The sequence below is a fragment of the Mustela nigripes genome, chromosome 17, assembly GCF_022355385.1.
Source record: "Mustela nigripes isolate SB6536 chromosome 17, MUSNIG.SB6536, whole genome shotgun sequence".
Classification (NCBI taxonomy): Eukaryota; Metazoa; Chordata; class Mammalia; order Carnivora; family Mustelidae; genus Mustela; species Mustela nigripes.
The window spans coordinates 5,380,297-5,406,990 of NC_081573.1; the positions used below are offsets into that span (position 1 = coordinate 5,380,297).

The window sequence follows — 26,694 nt, forward strand, 5'->3', positions numbered from 1 at the left end:
TAGATGTAAGAACTTTATTTCTATATGGTGCTTGGGGTGGGGTCTGGTGGAGGGTACATGCAGGTGTTCCCTTGATCCCACCCCTATAGCTGCTGGGAGGGCCTGAGGATGTACAGGAAGTGGGTCTTCCGGGCAGGCAGCCTTGAGTGGGAGGAGCCCTGGGTCCCCTCTTCGAGGCTGTCCTCGTGGGTCCCCTCTCGGAGCCCGTCCCGGATGGCCTGCAAGCGGTGTCGCTTCTCGCTGAGCCAGTGGGTGCCCTCCTGAACATCCTGGTGGGACCTCCGCCTTGGCAGCTTCATGATCCAGAATGCCACTCGGGGATGGGGTTCTGGGTGGAAGCTGTCGACGGCTTTTGGGAGTGGCACCAAGGCCTCCTTCTCCTCTATCTTGGGTACCTGGGGAGGAGGGACAGAGAGGTCTCAAACTCCAAATGACAATCCCAAGATGCTACCTCCTCACTGGCATACTCTGCCCAATTTGCCGCTGACAGGGCAGTTTTGGAGTTTAAAGCTCATTTTGTGGTTTACAAAGCACGGGGCTTACAAGTGTATTAGAATAAAAAATACTGAGATTTATAGAATACTCTGGGATTGAAAGCACATTTCCGAGGTTTCAAAGCATTTTAGGATTAAACATACTCTGAGGTTTAGAAAGCAATTGGAAATGTGCAAATCACTTTGGGATTAAAAGCTCCTGGCTTTCCTAATGCATGACTACAGTTGCAACATGGGATCCTCAGTCAAATCCTGGATCAAAAACCAAATCAGCTCTTAGGGACAGCTTTTGGTCCTTCTTTTGGGACATTTGAGTATGGACTGAATGTCTGTTTGGTCCTTGCTACTCAAAAGTGTTGGCTGTGGGCCAGCAGCATTAGCAACATTTGAGAGCTTGTTAGAATATAAAAATTAGCAAATTATACATCCAGAACTACTGAATGAGAGGCAGCATTTTTCTGAGTCCTGTAGAAGATTGTTACGAGCTGAATTTTGTCTCCACGCCCCCACCCTCATTCGTATGGTGAACTCCTAATTCCCAGTACCTTAGAGCGTGATCTTACTTGGAAACAGGGTCACTGCAGACTTCGTTAGGACAAGGTCATTAGGATGAGCCAAATCTAATGCAACCAGTATCCTTATGTCAAGGGCAAAATTTGGACATAGAGGTGCACATGTCCAAAATTTGGACATAGAGGAGACAAGGCCATGAAAGATGAAGGCAGGGTTGGGGGTGTGGGGAACGCTTCTGCATTTCAAGGAATGTCAAAGATTTTCTGCAGACCACCAGAGGCTAGGGGAGAGGCGTGGAACGGATTCTTCGTCACAGCCTCAGAAAGAAGGAACCCTCGTGACACCTTGACCTTTAATACCTTGAATGCCTCCAGAACTGGGAAGCAGCATTTCTGTTGTTTCAGCCGCCCAATCTATTCTACTGTTCTACTTTGTTCTCTATTAGTTTGCTAGGCAGCCCTAGCAAACTGATAGAGATAATGGTGTGATTTTCAATGTTAAATTTCTCGGGTTTAAAAATGGTACCATGGGGCGCCTGGGTGGCTCAGTGGGTTGAGCCGCTGCCTTTGGCTCAGGTCATGATCTCAGGGTCCTGGGATCGAGTCCCGCATCCGGCTATCTGCTCAGCAGGGAGCCTGCTTCCCTTCCTCTCTCTCTACCTGCCTCTCCATCTACTTGTGATTTCTCTCTGTCAAATAAATAAATAAAATCTTTAAAAAAAAAAATGGTACCATGGTGGGGCACCTGGGTGGCTCAGTGGGTTAAAGCCTCTGCCTTTAGCTCAGTTCATGATCCCAGGGTCCTGAGATCCTGCATCGGGCTCTCTCCTCAGCAGGGAGCCTGCTTCCCTTCCTCTCTCTCTGCCTGCCTCTCTGCCTACTTGTGACCTCTGTCTGTCAAATAAATAAATACAATCTTTTAAAAAAAATGGTACCGTGGTCGTGTGGGAGAATGCATTATTCTTTGGAGATACCCACTGAAGGATTTAAGGGTGGAGTGTCGTGATGTCCGTAATTTACTGTCACAGAGTTCAAAAGTGAAAAAGTAAAGAAAAAGTAAATGTGGTAAAATGTTCACAAATGGTGTATCTAGGCCGGTCGTTCTCAACGGAAGTCTGGAGATGGTTTTGGTTGTCACAACTGGTGGGGGAGGGGGCGCGACTTCCATCTGGTGGGTAGAGGTAGTGTTGCTTATAAACATCCTGCTGGGCATAGGACAGCCCCTACAACCAAAGAATATCCAGCCCCAAATGCCAATGGTGCCAAGGTTAAGAAATCTTGCTCTATGGAAAAGGGAATACAGGTTTACTGCATTATGTCTTTTTTCAACTCTTCTGTTGATTCGGAAATTTAAAAATATAGACCTGGGGGGTAGTGTAGTTTGGCAAACTTGGGTTTGCCAAGTGCTTGGGGGTTCTTAAAACGTTTTAGGATAAGAAAATAAGCACTTTGTGGCTAGAATCTCCCTTAAGAAGTTTATAAAGGTGAGCAACGCAAAGCATTTGGGGTTCATCAAACACTCTGGAATGAAAGATCACATTTTGAAGTTTATGAGAGAGAGATCTGCCTAGCCCTTTGGGACAGATTAAAAAATCTTGGAGGTTTGCAGAGTACTTTGAGATAAAAACACACTTTGGGGTTTACAAGGGTGAAGATTACCCGGCATGCAGAATTAAAGGCACTTCTTGGTTTACAGAACTCTCTGGGGTTTACAAAGTGAGTGGAAAATATACTGAGGTTGTAAACCTCATTTCTGAGAGCTCGTTGGTCCCTTTGACAGATGATAAAACTGAGGCTCAGGGAGAGAAGGTGCTGAGCAGTTGGAATGGGAGTGTCATCTTCTCCTAGACTGCAGAAAATGTTTGGGCTTGGACGTTTTTGTAAGGGGCATGTCCTAACCTTCCAGTCACCCTCCAAACTCCCCTCTCCTGGCTCGATGGATGCCACCACCTGCTCAGAGATCAGCACCTCTCCTGTCTTGTTGTCTGTCACCTGTGAGAACAGGAGGAGAGAGTGAGAGCAAAACCGCTTCCTGCCTCTGCCCTCCTCCCCACTGATACTGCAGCATGAGGGATTGTGGGGAGACTCCAGGAGGGACTTCCTGGCACAGGCACCTTGTCAATCTGGAGGTGGCTAGAGAGCGTGTTGTTCCCCAGCCGGTGCTCCTGGTTCTCTTCTTGGTGGTAGTTCCTGGGGAGGCCCCGGAAGTCCATGGGGGCAGAGAAGAAGCTGTCCATGCCCCGCAACAAGTCATCCTTGGGCCAGAGGAGGGACCATTGATCTGCTGGGCCTCAAGACTCCCCAGTAAAGCTGCAGCCCTACCAGGATGTCCTTGAGACCTTGCCCCACATACCACCCAGCTCCTTCTCTCTCTGTCCTCTGACCCTTAGCGCCTAACTAGGTCACCTTCTGCCCCATCACCCACCTGTCCTGGGCTCTGTCTCATTACCTTCCTATTTTTGCTCCCTCCTCCCCGCCCTCAGCCCACTGTCTCTGTGGCCCCATCCCCTTCTCCTTCTGAGTCTCTCTTTCCATCAGTCTTTGTCTCTGTCCCATCTCCCTCTCTGTTTGATTTCCTCCCTCTTTTCCTATCCCTCGGTCTTCCTGTCACTCTCTATTGATCTCTCTTGGTCCCTTTGACTCCTTCTCTTCCCGCCTGGACTCAACCCGTCTTCCATTCGGTCTCTCCGGACCCCTTCCATCCCTCAGTCCCCATCTGCCCCCGTCCCTCTCCTCTTTACCTCTTCTTACCCCCAACCCTTGCCATTGCTCACTTTCAGGAACAGCCGGGTGAAGCCTTGGATTAGGCTCTGAAGGCCTAGAAAACCTGAGGAGCTCTCCTGGGCATCAGCATCGCGGATCGGGGCTGCAGTGGAGGGGGGCACCAGGGCAGAAGGGACCAGCAGCAGCAGGACTAGAGGTTGCCACATTGCGGGGCGGGCCGGGAGGCTGTGGCAGCGGTAGGGGGTCAGAGTCCCCGCCCCTAAATGGTCACGCCCCCACCCACGACAAGCATTGCTTTCCCATCATCCTTGGCCCCAGCAATTCCTCACACCCCGCCCACAGCCCCTCTTCCGTCCTTCTGTCCCCTACCACCTCCATCGCGTCAGGCCCCGCCCCTCCACCCAGGCTCGCTCCTCAGGGTGCTGCCTCACAAACGGATCTCATTCCTCTTCTTCGCCCACATTCATACCCAGATCTCATTCCTCACCTTCTCCCACGCCCCGCCCCTTCTCCTGGGTCCCGCCTTATGTTAGACTACAGTCCGGTCACCGGACTCAGACTCCGGCCGTCGGTCCACGGACTGTTAAATCCAAACAGTTCTGGCCTCGAGCCCAGGCGGGATACCTGGAGCGTTGGGTGAGCTCCGCGAGCCTTAGCCTCGCCCCAATTATCTGACCACGCCCCATCTGCTGACCTCACTCAAGAGCCAGGTCCTCTATTGGGTGGTCACGCCCTATGACCACGCCCCAACCGTTAACCACACCCACCGTCAGACCATGCCCCTGCCGGGTGACCCGGGCCTGAAGACTTAGTGTGGCCTGTATTCTCGGATCTTGGCCCTTGTGCCCCACTCCAGTTCAGATGGCAATGCCCTTTGATTTAGAGCCGTGCCCCCACACGTGGGCCAGTCCTCTGTGCCCCAGGTCTCGCAGCCAGACCCCTCAGTTCCATTCTTCGGCTCCCAGTACCCAAGTCTGAACACTGTGGTTCATCTACCCTCGATTTGTATTTTCCTCTGAATTTTGGGGATTTGAAACGATTTCTGCATTCAACAGAGTGCCATGTCGGGACGCTGAACGGGAGCCCTCTTCCGTTCCACTAAAAAGCCCACCCTCCCTGGAAACTTAAATTTAGCCCTGTGTTCCACCTTCCAAGGAGCCCGGAATCTAGGCTCCCTTCGCCTTAGGGTCCCAGAGTCCGGACCCCAGGCCCTTCTATTTCCCTGAGTTTAAACATCCAACACCTCCTCTTTAAGGGACCCAGGAGTCGGGGCCCTAGCTCCTCTCCGCTCGGGCTTCGACGGTCTCTCCTGGTTTGGGACAGCTGCCACCCCAGTCCACTGATGCGTGTGTTTGTTTGCAAGAATCTGCACTCCCGTGGCGCTCCAATAAACTCCCGGTCCTCTCGCCCGCCTCTCAACTCTGGCAAAGTCACGGGAAGCCCACCCTCACATACCTTAATCCTCAAAACTATATTTGAGGCTGAACAGAAAAGATCTTTTGTGTTCTTATCATTCTCACATCCCCAACATACAAACACACTAGAGAGCAGTCAAAAGTCCAGGCTCCCAGACTCCTGCTCCTTCAGACCCACGTTTCTTGGCCCCTATCAACCTCCTCCCTGGAATCTGGGAGTCCGGATCCCCCATCCCTCTCCACTCCAGAGACGCAAGCATCCGAATCCCGAAGTTCCTACCAAGCCTAAGCTAGACTCCACCTTTGCCAAGCAAAAATCCTCCTCCAAACTGTCACCCTCGGATCCCCCTTCCCTGTGTCCGGCGCCCGGGCCCGCCCCCCCCCCTCCGGTCCCTCCCACTTTTCCCAAACAAAGCTCCCGGGCAACTTTCTCCTTGCAGAGCCCCGCCCGCCCGCGGCTCCCCAGCCCCAGGCCGGGAGGTAGGAAGGCGCCGGCGGGAGTCGGGGATCCAGCTTTGGGGTGTGTGAGTTGGGGTGGGAAGCTACGAGTTATGAGTTGAGGTGTTTGCGGGAGGGTCTGTGAATTGCTTGGCGCCCTCTTTTTGCCCGCGGGCCCGAGTTTGCGCTTGGGACCGAGTCTTAGTGAGGTGTTGGAACTTTCGCCGGAGTTGGGGTGTCTCTTGCTGGGTCTGAGTTTGGGATTGTGCGCTCGGGAGTGGGTGAGGGCTGGGGACTTGGGCGGCTGTGTCCGGTGGGTGCGAGTGTATGCGGCGGTGTGGGTATGAAGTGAGAAAGGACCCCGTGCGTGTTTCTGACCGAGTTGGTTTCTGTGTGTCATTTGTGGACGCCTGATCCTCCTAATGGAGAAAGGAGGCCTCCGGGGTGGCATAGGGCCGGGCTACAGTGCTTTCTGGATCTTCAGTCTTGTCTCTTCGGAAGTTTGGGGCCTGGGGCGGGAAATTAGTAGGGATCTTTCTTACCCGGCTCCTCCGTCCCTTTGTCTGGCCACATGGGGGAGAGCTGGGCTGGGATTTGGGCCTACGGGGGTCCTGAACGCCTCAGCGCCACTGGACTCGGCCTGGGGTCTTTGTCTGTCTCGGCCTGGGCTCCAGGGTCCGAGAGAGGAGGGGGATGGGAGCCTGGACTCTGGGGTCCTGGGAAAGCTGTGGAAGACGTGGAGCCGCCCGGGAGGCGGGATCTGACTGTATTGGAAAAAGTTTTCCCCTGTTCCTGGCCTCCGGAAAGTCACTGGGAACTTGAGTTGGATCCGAGCCCACGGCGCAGGGGGAGGGGAGGGAAGGGGCGGGGCCGAGGGCCAGAGGGGAGGCGCCCTTGCCGGCCAGCCCCTCCCCAGATGGGGGTTGTGCGAAACTGGGGGAGGGGACGCCTGGGCCCTTTGTTCTGGCTCTCCTGATGGCAGGGCGCCCTTGCCCCCCAGTTTGTGGTTCTGTGGGTCTTTCCTGGTCTGGGCTTGAGTTTCTGCCCTGAGTCTCTGTCCCTCCTCTCACTGGCTCTCTGTCCCCTTCTCTCTGGCCCTCTGTCCCCCTCTTTCTCTGGGTCTCTCTGCCTCCACTCTCTGGGTGTCTGTCCCCCGATACTGGATCTCTGTCTCCCCATCTCTGGAAGTCTGTCTCGTGATCTCTGGGTCTCTGTCCCTCTCTCTCTGGACGCCCCCTCCCCCTCAGTCTTACTAGGGCTGGGGCCCCTCCTCCTTCTTTTCTCGCAGCTGCTGTTCACATCCTAGCACCTGTTCTTGGGGTGGGACTGAGAAGATCTCATCCACAGCTCCTTTCCCTGCAACTAGGCCCCGACTCCTGTCTTCTTTCAAACCAGTAATCCATACCCGAAGCTTCGGCCCTCATGTGCCATGCGCCCCAGGCATTACTTGGGGGTCTTCAGGACTTCACCACACCCCAGGCTCCCCTGGAAACACAGAGGACACTCTCGCCCTCAGCTGTCCCTAACCCTAATCGAGCCCCCTTCTGCAGGACTTAGGAGTCCCGGCCCTCAGCCTCCTGCTTCCCTCAGACCCAGAAATCCAGGCCCCCTCACCCTCTCCTCCCTTAGACCCAGCAATTGGAGCCCTCACTGCCCTGCATCTCTCTGTGGTTTGGGGGGGGCGAGGGCGGGGTGGGGGGAGGCACCTTGCTGAGCTCTGTGTTCCTCCAGGCCCAGATGGGGGAACCCCGGGCTGGGGCCCCCCTGGACGATGGCAGTGGCTGGACAGGAAGTGAGGAAGGAAGTGAGGAGGGCACCGGCGGCAGCGAGGGGGCTGGGGGTGATGGGGGCCCGGATGCAGAAGGAGTGTGGAGTCCGGACATAGAGCAGAGCTTCCAGGAGGCCCTGGCCATCTACCCACCATGTGGCCGTCGGAAAATCATCCTGTCTGATGAAGGCAAGATGTATGGTGAGTCAGCCCCTCTCTTTTTCCCTGGCCCCCGCTGATTAAGACTCAGGTAGCAGCTGGCATCGCTGTTGGCACAGATGAGGAAACTGAGGCACAGAAGGGTAAAGTGGTTTGCTTGAGCTGGGATTTGAACCTGGCAGCCCGGCTCCAAAGCCTGCGGCAGGAAATCTCCCACAGAGCTGGGATGATCTGTAGGCTGGCTTGCTTGCAGACCTCTGGCAACTGTTACTTCTCCTTCCCTGGTGTGGTGTGTGTTGAGAGGTCCCATGAAAGTCTAACTCTGTCCCGTCTTTGACTCTTCAGGTCGGAATGAGCTGATTGCCCGTTACATCAAGCTGAGAACAGGGAAGACCCGAACTCGCAAACAGGTGTCAGGACTGACTTGTGGGCCTCTCTCTGGGGTGGGCTTGTCTTCTTGGGGTGAGGGTGGGTGAGCATCCTGTGATGGGCAGGTTCAGGTTCAAGGAGGATCTGGTTCATGTTTTTTTGTCTGTCTTGTTGGCACCTCTGTGAGTTTGCTCTGCTGTGCCTGTTTCGGTCTGGATCTCTTAGCAGCTGTGTTAGCAACAGGGACTAAGGTAGAGAGACTGAAAGATCCAAAGAGAGAAGATGAGGAAAGGAAAGGAGGCCTGGATTTGCTGGGTCTGGGGGAGATCAGTTGTGTAAGTGGCTAGAAGAGACTAGCCTCTGTGGACACGTCTGTGTTAGCATGTGCCTGAGATAGCTAACTTGTTCTGTGCGTTCGTCATCGTTCATGTTCTGGGAGCTCTGGGGGCCATCTGGAGGGTGGGAAGGCAGAGGGAATTCAAGGGGCCAGTGGCTCTGTCCTGAGTCTGCTTCTCTGTCACTACCCCCAGGTCTCTAGTCACATCCAGGTTCTGGCTCGAAGGAAATCAAGGGAAATCCAGTCCAAGCTCAAGGTATGGAGTGAGGCAGACACACCCAGAGAGAGCGGGCAGAGACCCTGAGAGTGGGGAACAGAGAGAGGGATACAGAGACCCAGAGAGAAGGGGACAGAGATCCAGAGGAGAGGTCAACAGAAATCCAGAGAAAGGGGGACAGAGAGGCCCAGAGTGGGTAGCAGAGAACCAGAGATGGGTACAGAGTCACATGGAGATGTAGACAGAATGAAGAAGTAGAGATCCCAGGTCGGGGGCCGGTGGTTAGTGGCCCAGCAAGCTGGGTGGATAGAGGTCCTGGGAGAGGAAGAGATTTGTAGAGAGAAGGGGACAGAGATTTAGCTCAGGACAGGCAAGAAGGATAGGGTGTTGGGCCTCTCCTCTGGCTACTGCTGTCTTCCTTCTCCCTCTCCTTTCCTCTCCTCCTCCTGGTGTCCTCCCTTTCCCCTCTTGTACAATGAGGACCTCCTCTTCATCTCTTTCTGGCTCATCTTCCCAATTTTGGTCCCCACGTGGCTTGCCTGTCATTTCTGTGCCCAGAAATCTTCATTTTGTTTGGCAATTTTCACATCCTTTTTCTTCATCTGCTGGATTTCTGGTTTCCTCTTGGCCCGAGACCCTCATTTTCTTCCCCACTAGGGTGTGGGGTCTTCTCTGCCTCTTCCTTCTCTTCTTTTGGATATGGGGACCATGACTTCCTGTCCCCCCCCTCTTTTTTTTAATACTCAGAAGCCTTCCTCTGCTTTCTCTCCAGATCCAAAAAACCTTCACTTCTGGTCTTTTCTGGACCTCATGGTCCCATCTCTGTCCTGTGTGGGCTAGGAAGTGTCCACTGTGTATCCCTCTGGGTCTGAAGTTCTCACTTCCTGTTGCCTACATATCCAGAAACCTTCACTTCCAGCTCTTTTTTTGGACCTAGAAATCCTTATACTGTATACTGTCCTTTATTCTGGGTATAGGAACTCCTTTTCCCCTCTAGGCTTGGGCCCCTCTACTTCCTGTTCCATATTCATCCTTGCTTCTCCTTCCTCCCATTTTTCAGCCCAGGGTGGTGAAACTATAGGGTTTGGGAGGGCAGGAAGGTGAGAATCCAGGCCTCACTTCCTAAGTCGTGTTTTCTTTCCTCCTCTGGCACCCTCCCCCACCCCCACGGGCAGGCCTTGAATGTGGTAAGTCCCCCTGCCCCTCCTCCCACCCGCTGCTTTACCCCAGACATGCCTGAGGGGGCCAGGAGGGGCAGGGGGCCACAGAAGAAAGATTTGCGCCCTCCTCCAATCCTTTGCCTGGACTCCCCATCTCTGCATCTCCCCATGCTTGCCCTCCCTGGCGTTGACCCACCCTGCTGTGTCGACTGGGATTCCCCATTAACATGGACCTCAACTTCTCCTCTAGGACCAGGTTTCCAAGGACAAGGCTTTCCAGACCATGGCCACCATGTCCTCAGCCCAGCTCATCTCAGCACCTTCCCTGCAGGCCAAACTGGGCCCTGCTGGTCCTCAGGTGGCTGAGAGATTGTGGGGCTCAGAACTGGAGGGGGGTGGGCTGTGGTTTCAACAAGGCACTGAGTGACCCCCACTCCCCCTTTCTTTGTCTCTTTTCCAGGCTTCAGAGCTTTTCCAGTTTTGGTCAGGGGGCTCTGGCCCTCCCTGGAATGTTCCAGAGTGAGTACTCTCTATTTTGGCTCATCACCCCCATTTCCCCCATTCCCTCTAGAGAGACATTTCTTAACCTGCTTCTGTAGCCAGCTATCTGGATTTGAATCCTGGAGAGGAGGCTGGGGTGTGGGTCTGGAGAGGAGGACGAGGCTTGACTTGGGATACTAGGGGGTGGGGGGGCAGGGCATAGAGAGTCCAGAGAAGGGGTTTCACGGGCTGAGAAGGAGTGGGGAGGCAAGGATAGTGCCCAGGGTCTGGTGGTGACTGGGATTGGTGACAGTCTGTTGATGGGTGACCTGGGGGAGGAGCAGGTTTGGAGAAGAAAGGAGCTTAGTGTGGGACTGGGTGAATGTGCGAGGATGGGAGGATGTCCGTGGGGAAAATGGCATTCCAGTGAGATTTGGTGGTCCCAGAGGCTCATGGGAAGGCGTGTTCTCATCCTGTAGGGATGTTCTTAGGCCTGAGGGGAGAGCAGGTGTCTTCTCTCAGATTCAAAAGGAAGGAAATGGGTCCCCGAGGTACATGGGAATGTCCATTTCAGCCCTGAGAGAGCCCTGAGGGTGACAGAATGTGTTTGTTGCCTGGAAGAAGAGAAACAGGCCCCAGAGACTCATGGGAAGGGCAGTTTTCAGTCCAGAGAGGAGCCAGTGGATCCAGGCGGGGCGTTGGGGGGGCCATGTGGCCACAAGACCGTGAGGAGTGGTGTTGGGGGTGACAAGTGAAGTGACATGCTGTGGGATCCAGCTTCCAGGGAGGGAAGAAATTTCCCCTGTGAGGTGCTGGGACTCAGGAAAGGGTCAGAACAAGTCCCCTAGGCAGAAGGAATTGGAGGCTTGCAAGGAGGGGGCTAAGCTGGAAGGAGGGGTGGGTCAGCGAGCACTGCTCTGGGCACTGGGGTCCCACCTGTAGGGGAGCTGATAGCCAAAAGGGAGAGATGAAGGTTAATTAAATCATCACCCACCTAAACACAAAATGAAAGAGAATGTGATATGCTCTGAAGAACTGCAACAGGTTCTGGGCTAAGGGAGAGAATCCTGGGGATTTCTGTGCAGAAGTAATGGTGAAGGCAGAATAGGACGTGGCCAGGTGAAGAATGGGGGTTGGTAATATTTTAGGCAGTCAACACAGCATGTGCCAAGGCCCTGAGGTAGGAAAATTTGGTGAGTTCCAGGAAATGAGAAAATCTATTCAGCCACTGGCCAGTCAGTTGAATGTTTATTGAGAACCTATTAAGTGCCTGGTCCTCTGCTTACACTGGAACACAGGATTAAACAAGTTAGACAGGATCTCTGCCTTCATGGATCTTCCATATTTGGAGCAGGGTCCAGGAAGGGGGTGGGTGCGCAGACCGACAATAAACATGTAAACAAATAAGCATTCATAAGAAAAGAATCAATGTGGGAAATAAAACAAGGTGTTTGTGCCCTCTTTAGTCAGGGGTCAAGAAGGGCCTGTCTGAGGAGGTGGTGTTTGGCCAGCAGCCTTGATGATATGAGATTAAGTCAGTAGGTAGGGTCCTGGAATTTAGATTTCAGAATGGGGATGCTGAGTACGAGGGCAAGGCCCCTGGGAGTGAGGGGTCTGAAAGTCCCTGGAATTTGTGTCTTTTTCTGATTCTGGTCTTTTGACTCTTTTTTTTTTTTTAATATTTTTAGTTTTTTTTTTTTTTAAGATTTCATTTTGCTTTATCTTATTTTTATTTATTTGAGAGAGAGAGAGAGACTCTCAGGCAGACACCATGCTGAGCAGGGAGCCCAACATGGGTCTCCATCCTATGACCCATGAAATGATGACTGGAGCCAAAATCAAGAGTCAGATGCTTAACTGATTAAGCCACCCCAGCGTCCCTTAAGATTTTATTTTTTAAGTATTTTTTTTTAAGATTTTATTTATTTATTTGACAGAGAGAGAACACAAGCAGGGGGAGCAGTAGGCAGAGGAAGAACGAGAAGCAGACTCCCCGCTGAGCAAGGAGCCTGATGTGGGGCTTGATCCCAGAACCCTGGAATCATGACCCAAGCTGAAGGCAGGCACTTAACCCACTGAGCCACCCAGATGCCCCAAGATTTTATTTTTAAGTAATCTCTATACCATATGTGGGGTTTGAATCCATAACACTGAGGTCCAGAGTCTCAGGTGCCCCTTGTCTTTTGATTCTTGACCTCTTCCTGACCTCCGACCCCAAGTGTTGTCTCCATGGCCTCCGACCTTTCAGTCTCAATCATCTCCTCAGCTACCCATGGCTAATTGGCCTCTAGAGCCGGGCTGTCAGATACCACGGTCCCTAGCCTCATGCAGTCACTGAATTTTAAGTCGATTAAAATTAACTTAAAAATTCAGTCCATTGGGCACTCTAGCCACATTCGTGCTCAGTAGTCACGTGTCATGTGTTTGGTGGCAACAGGTGGCTAATGGCTACTGTACTGGACAGTACAGATACGGAACATGTCCATCACTGAAGGAAGTTGGATTGGACAGAGTCTAGATTGGACATGTAGACTCTGTTACACTGCTTCCCCACCCTGGACATTGGACCGATGTCCCATCTCGTAACCCTTGGTCATTTTCTCCTTACCCTCCTCTTTCTCCACATGGGCTCTCCCTTGTGTTCTTTCCCCACCTCCTGAGATCCTGTTTCTCTTCTCTTTCTGCCATTTTGTGAGAGGCACTGAAATGTTGTCAACAAGACCACAGGTTCTGTAGTAGGGACTGACTTGGATTTGAGCCCAGGCTCCTCTGTGCCCCAGCTCTGTGATGGTGTGTGCCTCAGTTTCCTCCTATGCAAAATGGGAAGAGGAATAATTGCACCTAACCTCCTAGGGTGTGAGGATTCTGTGAACTTTTGCACATTACGTGCTAGCAAAGGATCTGGAATGGTCCCTGGTAAACCTTAGCTGGTACAGTTATCTTCCTACCTTGCTGACCCCCAGCTTCCTTTCTCCCTCAGCGTGAAGCCATTCTCACAGACACCGTTCTCCTTGTCACTGACCCCCCCATCTACTGACCTCCCAGGTAAGAGTCTGCTCTATACCTGCCTTGTCTCCCCTCTCTCACCAACCCCAACTGCTTTTTTCTTCACCTTCCACTGATCAGGGCACGCATTTCTACAGAGGTCCAGATTTGAGGCAAATCTTGCAGGGGGTATGGAAAGATGAGTGATAGAATTTGTAGTGGTTAAGATCATGGCCTCTGAATTCAGACACACTGGATTTGTGTTCTGCCGCGTGCTAGCCTGGAAGACATGGGGAAGGTGTATTTGTCAAGATTCTTTCAGATGCAAGTGCAGAAACTCAAATCAAGCTCAATGACTTAAAAAAAAAAAAAAAGGAATTTACTGGTTTAGGTAACTGCTATTTCAGGAGTGGCTGGACGGCTTCAGGCATGGCTGGATCCAGGGGCTGATGTGGTCCTAAGAACACACACTGGTGAAAGAGAACTTGAGGGTTCCACAGATTTCATCAAATCGCAGTGCTTTTGGCTACAAGTAACAGAATGCCCAAAGTAATAGTGCCTTAATTAATAAAGGCCTTAATAATTTCATATAACAAAGAGTCTGGACGCGGGGTGCTCTTACGCTGTCTCAGCAGCTCAGCGATATTGGGACTGGCATTTGTATAGGTCCCTTGGTCTCTTTCTTAACGTCCCAAGATGGCTGTTATGATTCCAGGCATCATGTCTCAAGCAGGACTTGACCAGGGCCAAAAGCTTTCTCCTCCCAAAGTTCTGTCTTTTTCATTCAGGAAGAAACTCCTTCTCAGAAGCCCCTCAGCAGATTTCCCCTAACGTCTCATTGGCCAGGACTGTGTCACATGGCCATCTCTAGTTGCAAGGGAGGCTGGGAAAGTGAGTATTTAGCTTTTTTAGCTTCTAAGCGGAGGCAGGCAAGAGAGAAGAGTGCTCTATGTATTCAATACACATTAAGGATTTTTGTCCTTTTTTTTCTCTCTTTCTAGGGTACGAGCCCCCACAAGCCCTGTCACCCCCTGCCCTGCCCCCACCTGCCCCATCACCCCCAGCGTGGCAGGCTCGGGCCCTGGGCACTGCCCGGTTGCAGCTGGTGGAGTTCTCAGCCTTTGTGGAACCTCCTGATGCAGTTGATTCTGTGAGTGCAATTTTAGAATCATCACTGGCCGGGGAGGGCAGGGGCTGGAGGTTGGAATACAGAGGGTGATAGGAAGGGAAAGGGTAAAGCATTGGTTCTCAAACTTTAGCATGTCTCAGAATAGCATGGAGGGCTTGTTGAAACATAGATTGCTGGGCCCTACCTTCAAATTCTGATTCGATAGGTCAGCGTGGGGCTTGAGAATTTGCGTTTCTAACGTGCTCCCAGGCGATGTTGATGCTGCTGGCCTGGGGACCACACTTTGAGAACTGCTAGCGTGGAGGAACTGGATGGTCGTGGGGTCACGGTTGGGAAGGTCAGAGAAACTTGCCAGGTCATTGCTTGTTCATTCAGTAAACGTTTTTGAGGGCCTGCTGTGTGCCAGGCATTGTGGTGGAGACTGGGAACCTGGAAGAGTAGATCCTGTTTCTAGACTTGAGCGTTTCCTGGGCTAGGAAAGAGCTAGATAGCATATTAGTCATGGTGGGTTGACTGTTCGCAGAAATAACCTTAACTTTCAGGAAATGAATGTAACACCAGTTTCTCACTCATGTAACATTTCCGTGTAGGTGTTCAAGTAGGAGCCTTCCACGCAGTGATTCAGAGAATTCGGGCTCCTTCCGTTTTGTGGTTCTGACGTTTTCTAGGGCTTCAGAATCTGCTGCTGGATTCCCTGCATCTGGCCAGCAGATGGTGGAAGGGAGAGACCAAAAAATCCTGCAGACTTTTTATGGGTCTGGGTTGTAAGTGGCAACTATCAGGTTCTGCTCACATCCCATTGGCCAGAATTTAGTCATATGGCCACACCTCACTGCAAAGGAGTCTGGGAAGTGTAGTTTAACTGTGGGAAAAGGAATGGGGAGTTTGTGAACACTTAGCAGGCTCTGCCACAGCCACATAAACACCAATTGCTGTGTATGGTGGTCCTAAAAAACCCAAGTTGAAACCCTCTCATTTCACTTGGAGCAAAGGTAAAGTCCTTTCAGTTGCCCACAAGGCTCTGCATGATCTGATTCCTATTCCTGCTCTGTCCTCACCTCCTGCCCTTATATCCTTGCCCACTCTCCTCTGGTCACACTGGCCTCCATGCTTTTTCTCAAACACTCCATGCTTTTTCTCAAACACACATCAAGGCCTTTGCATCTGCTGTTCTTGCCACCTTGAATATGTGTTCACAGATACCGCCACTGTATCTCTCCATTCATTCAGGCCTCTGCTTATCTTCTCAGATTGGCTTTCCCAGACTGTTTTATGGAAAATACCCACTGCCATCATGCTCTACTTCTTTACTATTCTTTTTTTTTTTTTAAAGATTTTATTTATTTATTTGACAGAGAGAGATCAGAAGTGGGCAGAGAGAGAGAGAGGAGGAAGCAGGCTCCCTGCTGAGCAGAGAGTCCAATGCGGGGCTTGATGCCAGGACCCTGGGATCATGATCTGAGCCGAAGGCAGAGGCTTTAACCCACTGAGTCACCCAGGCGCCCCTGCTTTACTATTCTTTATTGGGAATTTTTTTTCATAGCGTTCATCACTCTGAAATTTATATTATCTGTGTGTTGATTTTTATTAAAATTACCTATCTTTGTGAGTAGACTCCAGGAGAACCCCATCCCCATGATGTTAGGGACTTTGTCTTCTAGCCCTACGGCCCAAAATAGTGTTTGCACACAGTAGGTCTCCCAATAGATGTCCATTGAACAATGAGTATGTGCTGGGATAGGGGAAGCTCAAGTTTTTGTGGGTGTAGAGAGGAGACTTTTTTTTGTTTTTAAATTTCTGTTTATTTATTTTCAGAGCATAAGCAGGAGTGTGGGCAAAGGGAGAAGCAGGCAAGGAGTCCATTGTGGGACTCATCCCAGGACCTTGGGATCATGACCTGAGCCCAAGGCAGACGCTTAACCTTAAACTGAGCCACCCAAGCATTCCCCAGAGGAGTCATTCTGCCTGGGAAGTTAGTCAAGGCTTCCCTGAAATGACAACATTTGAGTTGGGCTTTGAGGGTTATGTAGGAGTTTGCCATGTGCTGAACTTTATATTGCAGGTACAGAGATGAAAGCAGCATGAAGTATTCAGGGAAACACATAGTCCAATAACGTATGGGAGCTGGTGCAGCTGCAGATAGGTGGGCAGGTGCCAGTTCTGGAGGAGCTGGCATTGCCAAGTTGAGGGATCTAGGCTTTGTCCTGAGGGTGATGGGGAACTATAGAAATGGGAAGTCTCATCTGATTGTGATCAAGTGAGGCTTCCAGGAAGAGGCAGATTTGCATAGACTTGGGCCTTGGAGGATGGAGGGAAGATTTGTAATGCAAAAGAAGATCGGGAAAGTATGAGGATTTTAGAATCTGGACAGAAAGTGATAAGAATGGGGACAGGTCGGGGGTCTTGCGGGCTAAGTGGATTCCATCCATCTATCTACCCATCCATTGATTGAACATTTGGGACCACCTATTCAGTGTAGGGCCAGGTTGAAGGAGTGTGGGGTTTGTCCTAGGTGCTCTGGGGAGCCACAGGGAGATTGTGAGCAGGGGAGGTCCACGGTCAGCTGTGGGGATCTGTGAGGGATGACCGGAAGAGTGGAGATTGGAGCCTGGGAGGCCAGGGTGGAGGCTGGGGAGAGAGTGGAGAGGATGGGGCCGTGGGGATGGAAAGCAGGGGACAGGACTTGGGGACTAAGGTGCCGTAGGACAGAAGGGAAGGGCGACAGTGCTTGGGAGTCAGGCCCAGTGTCTGGGTGGACAGTGTGAATCTGCTCGTGGGAGCTGGGGGCAGAGAGCACCCAGGGTGCAGCCCATCTCCCACTCCTCACCCATGGCCCACCCTTCTCAGTACCAGAGGCACCTGTTCGTGCACATCAGCCAGCACTGCCCCAGCCCTGGAGCACCCCCCCTCGAGAGTGTGGACGTCCGGCAGATCTATGACAAATTCCCTGAGAAAAAGGGTGGCCTGCGGGAGTTGTATGATCGTGGGCCTCCTCATGCCTTCTTCCTGGTCAAGTTCTGGGTGAGTTCTGCTGCCGAAACAAAGTGCCTGCAAGTCACGTGGTCTCCCATGGAAGGGGATGCTCAGAGAGTAAGTCCCCCTTGGAACAGGGAACAACAAGCAGTTTTACCCCCAGGATGGGATGGATAGGACTTGGGCCTCCAGGCCCCTTTGCTAGGGAGTAGCCACTTGCCTTAACGACCAGGGTCATGAAGGGGTGGGGAGGGGAAGGTTACTAGTGAGTAACCTGCCTCCTTAATAACCAGGGCCTTGGAAGGGGCTGAACTCCCGAGTTGGGGGCTTCAGGAGAAGAAAATTGAATTCTTGGTCTCCTCTGTTGGGAGGACTATTACTGGAGAGAGAGGGTCAGGACCATTTCAGGGAGCCAGGCTTCTCTAGTACCAATTGAAGGGTGGGTGTTTTCCAGAAACAGGCCCATGGATACACCGGGCTTTGAATGCAGAGGAGGGGTAGGCAGCTGCAGGGCTGTGGGGGAAACCAGGCCATGGAGCAGAATTCCCACTTGAGAAGAGTCCCCATCATTTATAAGGAATCTACCTGTGCCTCCCCACCCCCCAGGCGGACCTGAACTGGGGCCCGAGTGGCGAGGAGGTAGGGACCGGCGGCAGCAGTGGAGGCTTCTATGGAGTGAGCAGCCAGTACGAGAGCCTGGAGCACATGACCCTCACCTGTTCCTCCAAGGTCTGCTCCTTTGGCAAGCAAGTGGTGGAGAAGGTGGAGGTGAGGCTGGAGGGGTGGAGCTCTGGGCAGGTGAGCGCCCAGACACATGCCACTTTTGGGGTACAGACTGAAGGGATCAGAGCCACAATAGCTCCTGCACTTGGGGTGGGGAGTTGTCCTATCATCTTTGGGGTTTTCATTCATGCATGGGCTTAGAGCTGATATTGTGTCCCCAAGTCACATGTAGGGGTTATTTTCAGGGTTCAGAGATGATGTGTGGTACGGAGATTTATAGTCACTAAGATTCAAAAGGGTCTTATGGGTATAGAGGAATCTGTAGGGCAAGGAGGTTCGGGGGTCGCACTGAGGGATCGCTGAGGGCCTGAGGGGTCTTGAACTCAGAGGTCAAGTACAGTTTGGAGACCTAGTGGAGGGGAGGGTCTTTGGAGGGTGTGAGGGTATCTTAGGGCCTGGGGGTCAGAGCAGTCCAGAGGTCTCAGAAGGGTCAGAGCACAGTTTTGAGAGGCTGGAGGGGTCCCTCGTTTGCAGGCTCAGGGATCCCAAATCGAGGACCCATGGGTCCAGGTCCCATCTCTGCCATACCACAGTTGGAGTGATGGTGGGGATGACGGTAGTGGGGAGTGGGCATGGCATTGGAGAGGCACAGAGTGCCTGGGGCAAGCCCTGTGTCTCTGGGTCACTGCCCTGCCCACTCTGCGCCCCCCACCCTGGTTCAGACGGAGCGTGCCCAGCTGGAGGACGGGAGGTTTGTGTACCGCCTGCTGCGTTCACCCATGTGTGAGTACCTGGTGAATTTCTTGCACAAGCTGCGACAGCTACCTGAGCGCTATATGATGAACAGCGTCCTGGAGAACTTCACCATCCTCCAGGTGAGGCACTGGGGCTGGGCCGAGCAGGGCAAGCAATGGGGTGGGGAGTGCCTACAATGGCCCCTTGGCCCAGGGACCCTTGCATGGGGGCGGGGGCGTGACACAGGGGGAGCCTACAGTTGAGCCTTTGTTTAGGGGACCCCTTTACCCAGGAAACTGATGTGGTGGGGAGTCCACAGCACTCTCATTTAGGGGGATTCCCCCTCACTGGGGAAACGGACTTAGAAGGCATCCCACGGTGGATTCTTGGTTTAAGGGACAAGCCCCCGTTTCACAGGGAACCTAACCTTAGCCCAGGGGACATGATATGGTGGGATCCCCCTGAACTCTGGTTAACTTTGGAGATTTTGAGAGAGTTGAAGGGAGAAGGGAGAGAGAATATGAAGTAGACTCCACCCTGAGCACAGAGCCCAATGTGGGGCTCGATCTCAGAACATGAGATCATTACCAGAGCCGAAACAAGGAGTTGCACGCTTAGCTGAGTCGCCCACGCACCCCTACTTTGGTTAACTTTGCTATGCCATCCAATGGGAGGCCCCTCACTGCCGACGCTCAGATGGGGAATTGGACATGTCAGGCATCCCCTTGACCTAGGGAATGTGATATGGTGGGGACCTCTTTCCTAGGTATCCTGTGGTACCCCGGGAAGGGCACAGTAGTCTCTGCTCTCCCTTTTGTGCACAAACCCTTTCTCTTGGCCTCCTTGGCAGGTGGTGACAAACAGAGACACCCAGGAGCTGCTGCTCTGCACCGCCTATGTCTTTGAGGTGTCCACCAGTGAGCGGGGGGCCCAGCATCACATTTACCGCCTGGTCAGAGACTAAAAGGGGACCCAAAAATGACTCACCCCCCAGATTACCCTCCTCCCAGGAAAGACCTCCAGCTTACTTCATGCTCATTTGGGGAGGGGGCTGCTCTGTGTTAGAGAGGACCTTACAAGCTGGGGGGTGAGTTGAAAAGATGGATCCTGATATTGGGACCTCACGGTGGTGTCTGAAAAGGACAGATGGCTCCAGATCATCAGGGACTGGGGACAGAAGTGAGACAGCCCCGAAGTACAGCACTGGTTTCTCAGTCTCTAACAGGCGCCCTCCCGCAGCTTGGTTCAGGTCTTAGAAAGTATGTTGGTTTGTCCCTCTGTTTTTTCAGCACCCCCCTCCCCTTTCCCAATCTGCCTCTCTTTACCAAACCTAACCCTGTGACCTTGAGATCAAATATTGAAGGTTAACCCTTTGTGCAGGAGCAGAGCCAGGTGGGCCCTGAAAATATTTTTTTTTTTAATATAACAAGAGATATTTATAAGTGGGTATTAGGGTCGTGACTTTTTCTCAGCTGGACAAACAGTGGGGTGAGGCTTTTAAATCTCATCCTCTCTTCTCAACAAGATGTAGGCTATATACTGTGTTGCCTCCCCTCGCCCGCAAAGTGTGTTGGTTTGTGTTTTGACAGAGGATAAAACTATTTTACCAAAACGCAGGGGATTTATTTGGGGTTTGGGTGAAAATAATCCTGTGGGAGGTGGTAAGCCAAAAGATGAGGCAAGGAAATGAGGTATCTTTGGGGACAGGAAGCTGGTGGCCGGAAGCCCCAGGTCCCACGGGAGAGGTGACAGCAGCTGGGCAGGCAGACATCTGAGTCCCCCAGGGAAATGAGGAGGTGGAGGATTCAGCGGTTGGGGCAAACTGGGGATTGAACAAATATTTACAGACCACAGGGAAGCCCCTAGGGCACTTGAAGGGGACGGGGCAGGGCTTTGGGAAGAGACTGGGGCCTAGCGGTACCGAGCGAGCCGGTCGTAGACTTGGTCCAGGTTTCTGCACAGGAATATCGAGAGCGTCATGAAGCTGAGCTATAGAGAAAGGAGACCTGGTCAGAGAGGTCCACAGGGTCCGGCGAGGGGTACTGGGGTAGGGATGGTGGGTGTTCCGAGGGAGAAAAAGGGGGTAGTGCCAGGGGAAGAAAATTAAGTGTGGAGATTCGGGAGGGTCGGAGAAAGGTGAGGTTAGAGGGGGAGCTCAGCCAGGTTGAGAAAGGTGGGTCAGGGATGGGAATTTGGGGGCTTGGGGTAGACTACCAAAGATGCGGGGGGTGGGGAGGATGGAAAGAAAGGGAACAGGGTGGGATAGGGAGTATTCAGCTGCGTCTAGCGCAGGTTCAAAGTTTGGGAAGGAGTGAGATCCGGAGCTAGCCCAGGGTACTTTATTCTGGAGGCTCATTTGTCTTTCTCACTGCCTCGGCTGCTAATTCCACCTCGACCTCCACCTCCTCGCCCGCGCTCCCGGTCTCAGGTTGTTCCTCGTCTTGATCCCAAAGCGGCCAGGGCCCCAGGGCCACGGGCAGCTTGCCCTGTGGGGACTTGTCCCCCCAGTTGGGACAGGCATCCGCCATGCCCCAGCCACCCCACAGACCGCCGCTACGCCCGCTGCTGCTCAGTACACCACAGCGCCCGCCGCCGCCATCAGCACTAGGTCCAGGCCCGGGGCTCGAACCACAGGCGCCCAGCACCTGCCGCTGGCGTTCCCGGCGGAGCGCCCTGCGCAAGAGTAGCAGGCTCAGCCCCGCCACACTCACCTGCAGGGAAAGGGGAGGGATATTGCGGCCACGAGCAGGGGGCAGGATCGCTAAGGAGGGCCAATGAGAGCTTCGCAAGGGCGGGAGGGAACGCCTACTTCCTGCGTGCAGCCAATCGGGGCTTGCAAGGGGTAGGTCTCCCGCGTGCAGGCGGAGAGGCAGGAGAATATGAATGGGCTGATGCTCTAGGCCTGCCCCTTTCCCAGGTGTTTGGGGTAGGGCCATCTAGGGATTGTAGGGCCTATTGCGAGTGGGGGCTGGACCAAATTACCTCAAGCAGACCGACACCTAGACAAATGCCCACTATGGAGATGAGGTTGTTGTGCAACCATTTTTGGAGGCTCCGCGCGCAGCCCTGGGAATGTGGGATAAAGTTAAAAGTAGGGTCTTTCTGGGATTCGCCCTCAAGCCCGTGCCCACTGTTCTCCTTAGCCTAGCCTTCACCCCTCTTTCAAGCGACGCCTCTCATCCTAGTTAGTAGGGTTCTCTAGTCTCCAACTCGCCTGGTCCCACCCTCCTCGCCTTTTCTTTTAGGCCCCGCCCCTACAACCCGGGTCCCTCCTAGGGCCCCCCCACCCCTCCTGATGTGCCCCTTTCTCATAGCCCCACCCTTCAGACCCTTCCCTAGTCCATCGGCTCCGTCTCCCGGGGGAAGCAAGCCCAGACCGCAGCCCTACCCCCGCAGAGGGCGCTCCCCTTTTTAGCGGGCTCCAAGCCCTCCCCACCTCGCTGTAGATATTGCTGTTTGCAGGAACCACGCAAAGGTCAGTACTGTGCCGGGGCCGCGCCAGGGGTCCGGGCGGGCTGAACTGGGGGAAGGAGAGCTTATCGAAGACTGCGGAGTCATTGGTCGCCGATGAATTATAGCAGGAGCAGGGCACGCGATGCACCTCCGACTCGTTGCTGATGAGGCTGGGGATACTGAACCAGTCCCGAGGAGAGTTCCAGCCGCAGCAGCGCAGCTGCGAAGAGGGACGGGAGTCAAAGGGACAGGGACTGGAGGGATTCAAGATGATTTGGGGATTCAGGGGACTGGATGATGTGTATGAGGTCGTGTTGGGGAGCAGAGGGCTAGATAGTGGGCACGGCGGGGGGATGGCGGGCTAGGCTTGGGGGCAATAGGGGAACATGGGGTTGGGAGAGACGAATCACGGGCCACCTGGGGCTGTGGGAGGAGCTGCAGAAGACTGGTGGGCAGTGCAATTCAGCCTAGGTAGGGGACATTTTGATGGAAAGGCAGGGCCACGTGAATAACCAGGGAATGGAGTCTCACGTGGGCCGGGTCCCCTGGGGCCAGAGTCACTAAAGATCAGGGAGTTGGGTCACGCTAGGGCGTTGGGACTGAGGGCGAAGTCTTGTCGGGGCAGAAAACGGAGCCTCTCCAGGGTCTGGGAGCTGGAGGGAAATGGCCACACGAGTCTGTTCGGCTATCTTCTGGGGTCGGGGTGACATTGGGGGTTACCAGAAGGTAACCCTACCCCACACCCGCTTCGTTGGGGCAGGGGGCAGAGCTACGTCAGAATCCCAGAGCTAGAAGGAGGGATAAGCATTTGGGCAAGCGGGGACCTCACGCACCTGGAACTGCACGTAGTCCCAACTCTCCTCCGCCGCCGACTCCTCCGGACGCGAGCGGTAGTTCTGGATGGTCTCCAGCACGATTTCCTTCACCCTCCGCTCCAGCTACGAGGCGGAGAGTGAGGCTGGATTGTGAGGCTGGGTTTCCACCCGGGTTTGCCCCTACCCAGTCCAGCTACTCCCGGGCTTTCTCAGTCCCAAGGGGTCCCCGAGCGGTTTGAAGGCGCTCTCGATTTCTCACTGAATGGCTAGCTAGGTCTCTGTTCCTCAAAATCTGCCCGTTTCTACCGTCCTTCTGTTCCCCCGCTATCTCCCACGGTCTCTCATTAGGTCTCTGTCTCTCTGGGAGGCACCCGTTTTTCCCCCCATTTTTTTTTTTTTTTTTGTTTGTTTCCCCTTGGATCTCTGTCTGTCTTGCTATGTCTGTTTTCCTCCATCCGCGTCGTCGTGATCTTGCTTTGAATCTCCTTGTCTCTATCTTCCTGTGCGTCTTCTCTGTGTCCCTGTCTCTCTCTGTCTTCCTCTGCCTGTCACTGTTATTTTCCTTTGTCCTTGTCAGTTGTGTCTGCTTTTGTTTCTCTTTTTCCACCACCCCCATACATTTGGGGGGAGTGTGGGAGGGGAAGCCAAGCTCACCCGCATCCGCTGAGTGGAGATGAGGATTCCCAGGGTGATCTGCGTGGCAAACAGGAGCAGAAGTATCCCAAAATACTGGTGGGCAGAGTGGAGAGGTCAGACTGAGCGCCCCCCCACCAGGATACAGAGGCTGCCAGGGCTCTGTTTGAGGGGGGATGTGGACAGGGGACTCACCAGGCCCAGGAGGCAGCGGAGCTCCTTCAGGGACCCCACACAGCCCAGGAGAGCAAGGCCCATGGTGAGAATTCCTGAGATGGCCAGGGCCTTGGACCAGATCTGCAGGGGCACGAAGGACAAGCCTGGGGGAGGTGAGAGGCGGTGACATGGTGCTCAGGCGCACAGCTCCAGGAAGCCCCATTTCCCACCCACACAGCCATTCAACTGGGGAGCAGTATTCTGAGGAACTCTCTGGGTGTCTGTCCCTGCCACATGTTGAGTCTCTATTCCTCTCCTTCTGGGATTCTTTGTCTTCTTCTCTCTGGGACTCTGTCCCTTCTGAGTCTCTGCGCCCCCCACCCCCCTGCTCTTTGTTTCTGCTCTGGATCTCTGTCCCCTTTCTCTCTGGAGGCCGTTTCTTCCTCTTGCTCTCAGTCTCTTTCCTCCACCTGCGCCTCTTCACCCCCAGCAGTTTCAGTCCCATCACTTGATCTGTGACATTGGATCACTAAAACCTCCCTGAGGGCCAGGAAAAGATCTCTATTCCTTAGGGTTATTTTAAGAGACACATGGGAGGCACGCGTTCAACACTGTCCTCAATACAGGGCAAACACTTATTAAATCTGAACCATTAGGATCGTGACTATGATTCTATTACGACTCTCCTATTATTATTAGTGTTCTCTCTGCTTTTCTACTTCTTTGCTGTGTAACATCCAGTAAATGACATCCCCTCTCTGAACTTCAAGAGAGGGGAAGGTCTGTGGGAGGGTCTGATAGTCATCTGCATGAGCTCTACCGCCTAGGAAGTGCCTGAGAAATGGCTCTTACCATTTTTTATTATCATTCATATGCACAATTCATTTGCCAGAGGAAGACTGCAGGGGCTAAGAGCAGTGGCAGGCTGTGAAACAGAACCTGGGACAAGGGAGACCCCCTAGGACGTCACCTGGGAGCAGACCAGGTCATGCTTGCTCCAGGAGGCCCTCCCCGATGGCCCTGGCCCCCTCACCTACAAAGGACACGAAGCTGGTCTTGTCAATGAGTATCCAGATGCCAAAGCAGAAAATAAGGCTGCCTAGGACCTGGCAAGAGGAGATGGGAATATGGCGGTGGGCAAAGGCGAGGGGGACTGGGTAAGGTATATCAGGTCAGGGGGCTGGGGCAGGGGCTGGGGCTGGGTTGGGCAGCCATGTGGCAACTCACGAAGAAGAAGAGGTTGAAAACGAAGAGGAGGTATTTGATGAGGCTGAGGCAGCTGTCCTGGGCCGACATCTTCACCTAAGAGGGGTCAGCAGCCCGTGGGAGGGACAGAAGAGAAGAGGTGTTGGGCCCGGAGGAGACGAGCAGAAAGACAGAAGCTGTGAGAGACAGAGAGGGAGAAAGGAAGAACACAGAGAAAGAGGAAGTCTCTCCGCGGCAACCCCCCCCCCCCCCCCACCCCCCCACCCCCCGCCAGCAGTGGAGCCCCACCCCCTCCCTCTACAGGCGAGGTGGCTTTCTGGTCTGTTTCTGCGCCCCCCCTGCCTCCCTCACCTGCCCCACTGGGACACACACCTGTGCTGGAGGGGCCTTGGAATTTTTGGGCACCAAGGACACGCTGGGTACTCCCTCCCAGGTCTCCATGGTTCAGGCTGGGGGACCCCTGAGCTCCTTGCATCCACCTACTCTGGGCACCGGGACCCCAGGCCAGCCCTGGACAGCAGCCGACCTCACAGACACTCTGACCTCACTGCCTGCTAAGCTCTGCCGTCTCTGCATCTCTCTCTGTCCCCCCACCCCACCCCTTCCCAGCCCTCAGCCTCTCGTCCTCCCTTTTCTGGGTCTTTGTTCCCTTCTGTCTGGGTCTCTATCCCTCCCTGCCCTCCCTTCCCCGCAAACCGCCCCCCCCCCCCCCCCCCCCGCATCTATCTCCTCCCTGTCTCTGGCCCCTTCTCTCTGCAGGCCAGTCCTTTCTCTGCTTATGTGCCCCCACCTTGTCATGGGCCCCCTCTCAGAGTCTGCATCCTGTTCTTGGCAACAAGTGTAGAGCGCAGTGCTCCCGCATGCTAGGGCAGGGCTTGGGCACCTGGGGGAAGTGAAAGTGCTGCAGTGCCCCCAGTGGGAAGGTCCCTGGGAGTAAGGGGGGAGTGGTGGCTGGGCAGTGCCTAAACACCCAGAGAGGAAGCTGAGCCTCTAGCAGTACTTCCTGCATCTGCACTGGGGCCCCAAGAGGGGGAGGCTGGGGAGGAGTTAGGATTGAACCCGGGACCTTGACAGTTAGATCTATGTCTGCCCCTGCTTGCTTGTCTCCAGACCTGAGCCGCACACCCCGAAGCCTCTGAAAGTGCCCCCTGTTGCCCCATGGCCTACTCTTGTCAAGCCAGATTTCCATGTTTGGGGATGTTCCTGTCATCCTGACATCCACCCAGGCCTTGGAAAACCAGTGCCTCTTAGAGACTCAGCACCCTCTCTTGCTGAGAGATCTCATCTACTTTTTTTTTTTTTTTTTTAAGATTTTATTAAAAAAAAAAAAAAGATTTTATTTATTTATTTGACAGAGATCACAAGTAGTCAGAGAGGCATGCAGAGAGAGAGAAAGGGAAGCAGGCTCCCTGCTCCATCCCAGGACCCTGAGATCATGACTTGAGCCACCCAGGCTACTCCTCCACTTTTTTTTTAAGACTTCAAATGCAGAGGTGCCTGGGTGACTCAGTTGTTAAGTGTCTGCCTTTGGCTTGCTTGGGTCGTGATCTGGGGGTTCCGGGATCAAGTCTGGAATTGGGCTCCCTGCTCAGTGGGAAGCCTGCTTTTCCCTCTCCCACTCCTCTTGCCTGGGTTCCCTCTCTGGCTGTCTCTCTCTCTGTCAAATAAATAAAATCTTTTAAAAAAAGCTCCAGGGGCGCCTGGGTGGCTCAGTGGGCTCTCTGCTCTCTACTCAGCGGGGAGCCTGTTTCCCTTTCCCTCTCTCTGCCTCTCTCTTTGCCTGCCTCTGCCTGCCCGTGATCTCTGTCTGTCA

At 53.7% G+C, this 26,694-nt stretch overlaps 3 protein-coding genes across 11 annotated transcripts; 1 reads left to right on the forward strand and 2 right to left on the reverse strand.

The window, feature by feature from the left end:
• On the reverse strand, window positions 1-6,419 carry DKKL1 (dickkopf like acrosomal protein 1). Of its 3 annotated transcripts, none has more exons than XM_059383231.1 (5): window positions 6,126-6,419; window positions 3,781-3,955; window positions 3,121-3,261; window positions 2,906-2,998; window positions 1-395 (listed from the first exon to the last, which is right to left on the reverse strand). In XM_059383231.1, exons 2-5 carry the CDS (start codon window positions 3,934-3,936, stop codon window positions 84-86), a joined length of 702 nt encoding a protein of 233 aa, XP_059239214.1. In that variant the 5' UTR covers window positions 3,937-3,955; window positions 6,126-6,419; the 3' UTR covers window positions 1-83. The 3 variants fall into 3 exon arrangements, with proteins under 3 accessions (XP_059239214.1, XP_059239213.1, XP_059239215.1); XM_059383230.1 differs by lacking the exon at window positions 6,126-6,419 and adding an exon at window positions 4,218-4,403; XM_059383232.1 differs by lacking the exons at window positions 2,906-2,998; window positions 6,126-6,419 and adding an exon at window positions 4,218-4,403.
• TEAD2 (TEA domain transcription factor 2) lies at window positions 5,531-20,065 on the forward strand. 4 transcript variants are annotated; one of them, XM_059383224.1, is made up of 13 exons: window positions 5,531-5,625; window positions 7,315-7,552; window positions 7,856-7,920; window positions 8,410-8,472; window positions 9,609-9,620; window positions 9,844-9,951; window positions 10,054-10,112; window positions 13,054-13,118; window positions 14,060-14,208; window positions 17,035-17,208; window positions 17,767-17,928; window positions 18,606-18,758; window positions 19,469-20,065. In XM_059383224.1, the coding sequence occupies exons 2-13, from the start codon at window positions 7,321-7,323 to the stop codon at window positions 19,580-19,582; spliced, it is 1,356 nt and encodes a 451-aa protein (XP_059239207.1). In that variant the 5' UTR covers window positions 5,531-5,625; window positions 7,315-7,320; the 3' UTR covers window positions 19,583-20,065. The 4 variants fall into 4 exon arrangements, with proteins under 4 accessions (XP_059239207.1, XP_059239206.1, XP_059239205.1 ...); XM_059383223.1 differs by having other exon boundaries at window positions 5,547-5,625; window positions 17,767-17,889; XM_059383221.1 differs by having other exon boundaries at window positions 5,578-5,665.
• CD37 (CD37 molecule) lies at window positions 19,525-25,808 on the reverse strand. Of its 4 annotated transcripts, none has more exons than XM_059383228.1 (9): window positions 25,672-25,808; window positions 24,903-24,977; window positions 24,709-24,781; window positions 23,715-23,839; window positions 23,541-23,615; window positions 22,905-23,009; window positions 22,055-22,291; window positions 21,601-21,684; window positions 19,525-20,607 (listed from the first exon to the last, which is right to left on the reverse strand). In XM_059383228.1, the coding sequence occupies exons 2-9, from the start codon at window positions 24,969-24,971 to the stop codon at window positions 20,530-20,532; spliced, it is 846 nt and encodes a 281-aa protein (XP_059239211.1). In that variant the 5' UTR covers window positions 24,972-24,977; window positions 25,672-25,808; the 3' UTR covers window positions 19,525-20,529. The 4 variants fall into 4 exon arrangements, with proteins under 4 accessions (XP_059239211.1, XP_059239210.1, XP_059239209.1 ...); XM_059383227.1 differs by having other exon boundaries at window positions 24,903-25,057; window positions 25,672-25,804; XM_059383226.1 differs by lacking the exon at window positions 25,672-25,808 and adding an exon at window positions 25,254-25,482.
• Between the last annotated feature and the right edge of the window lie 886 nt (window positions 25,809-26,694).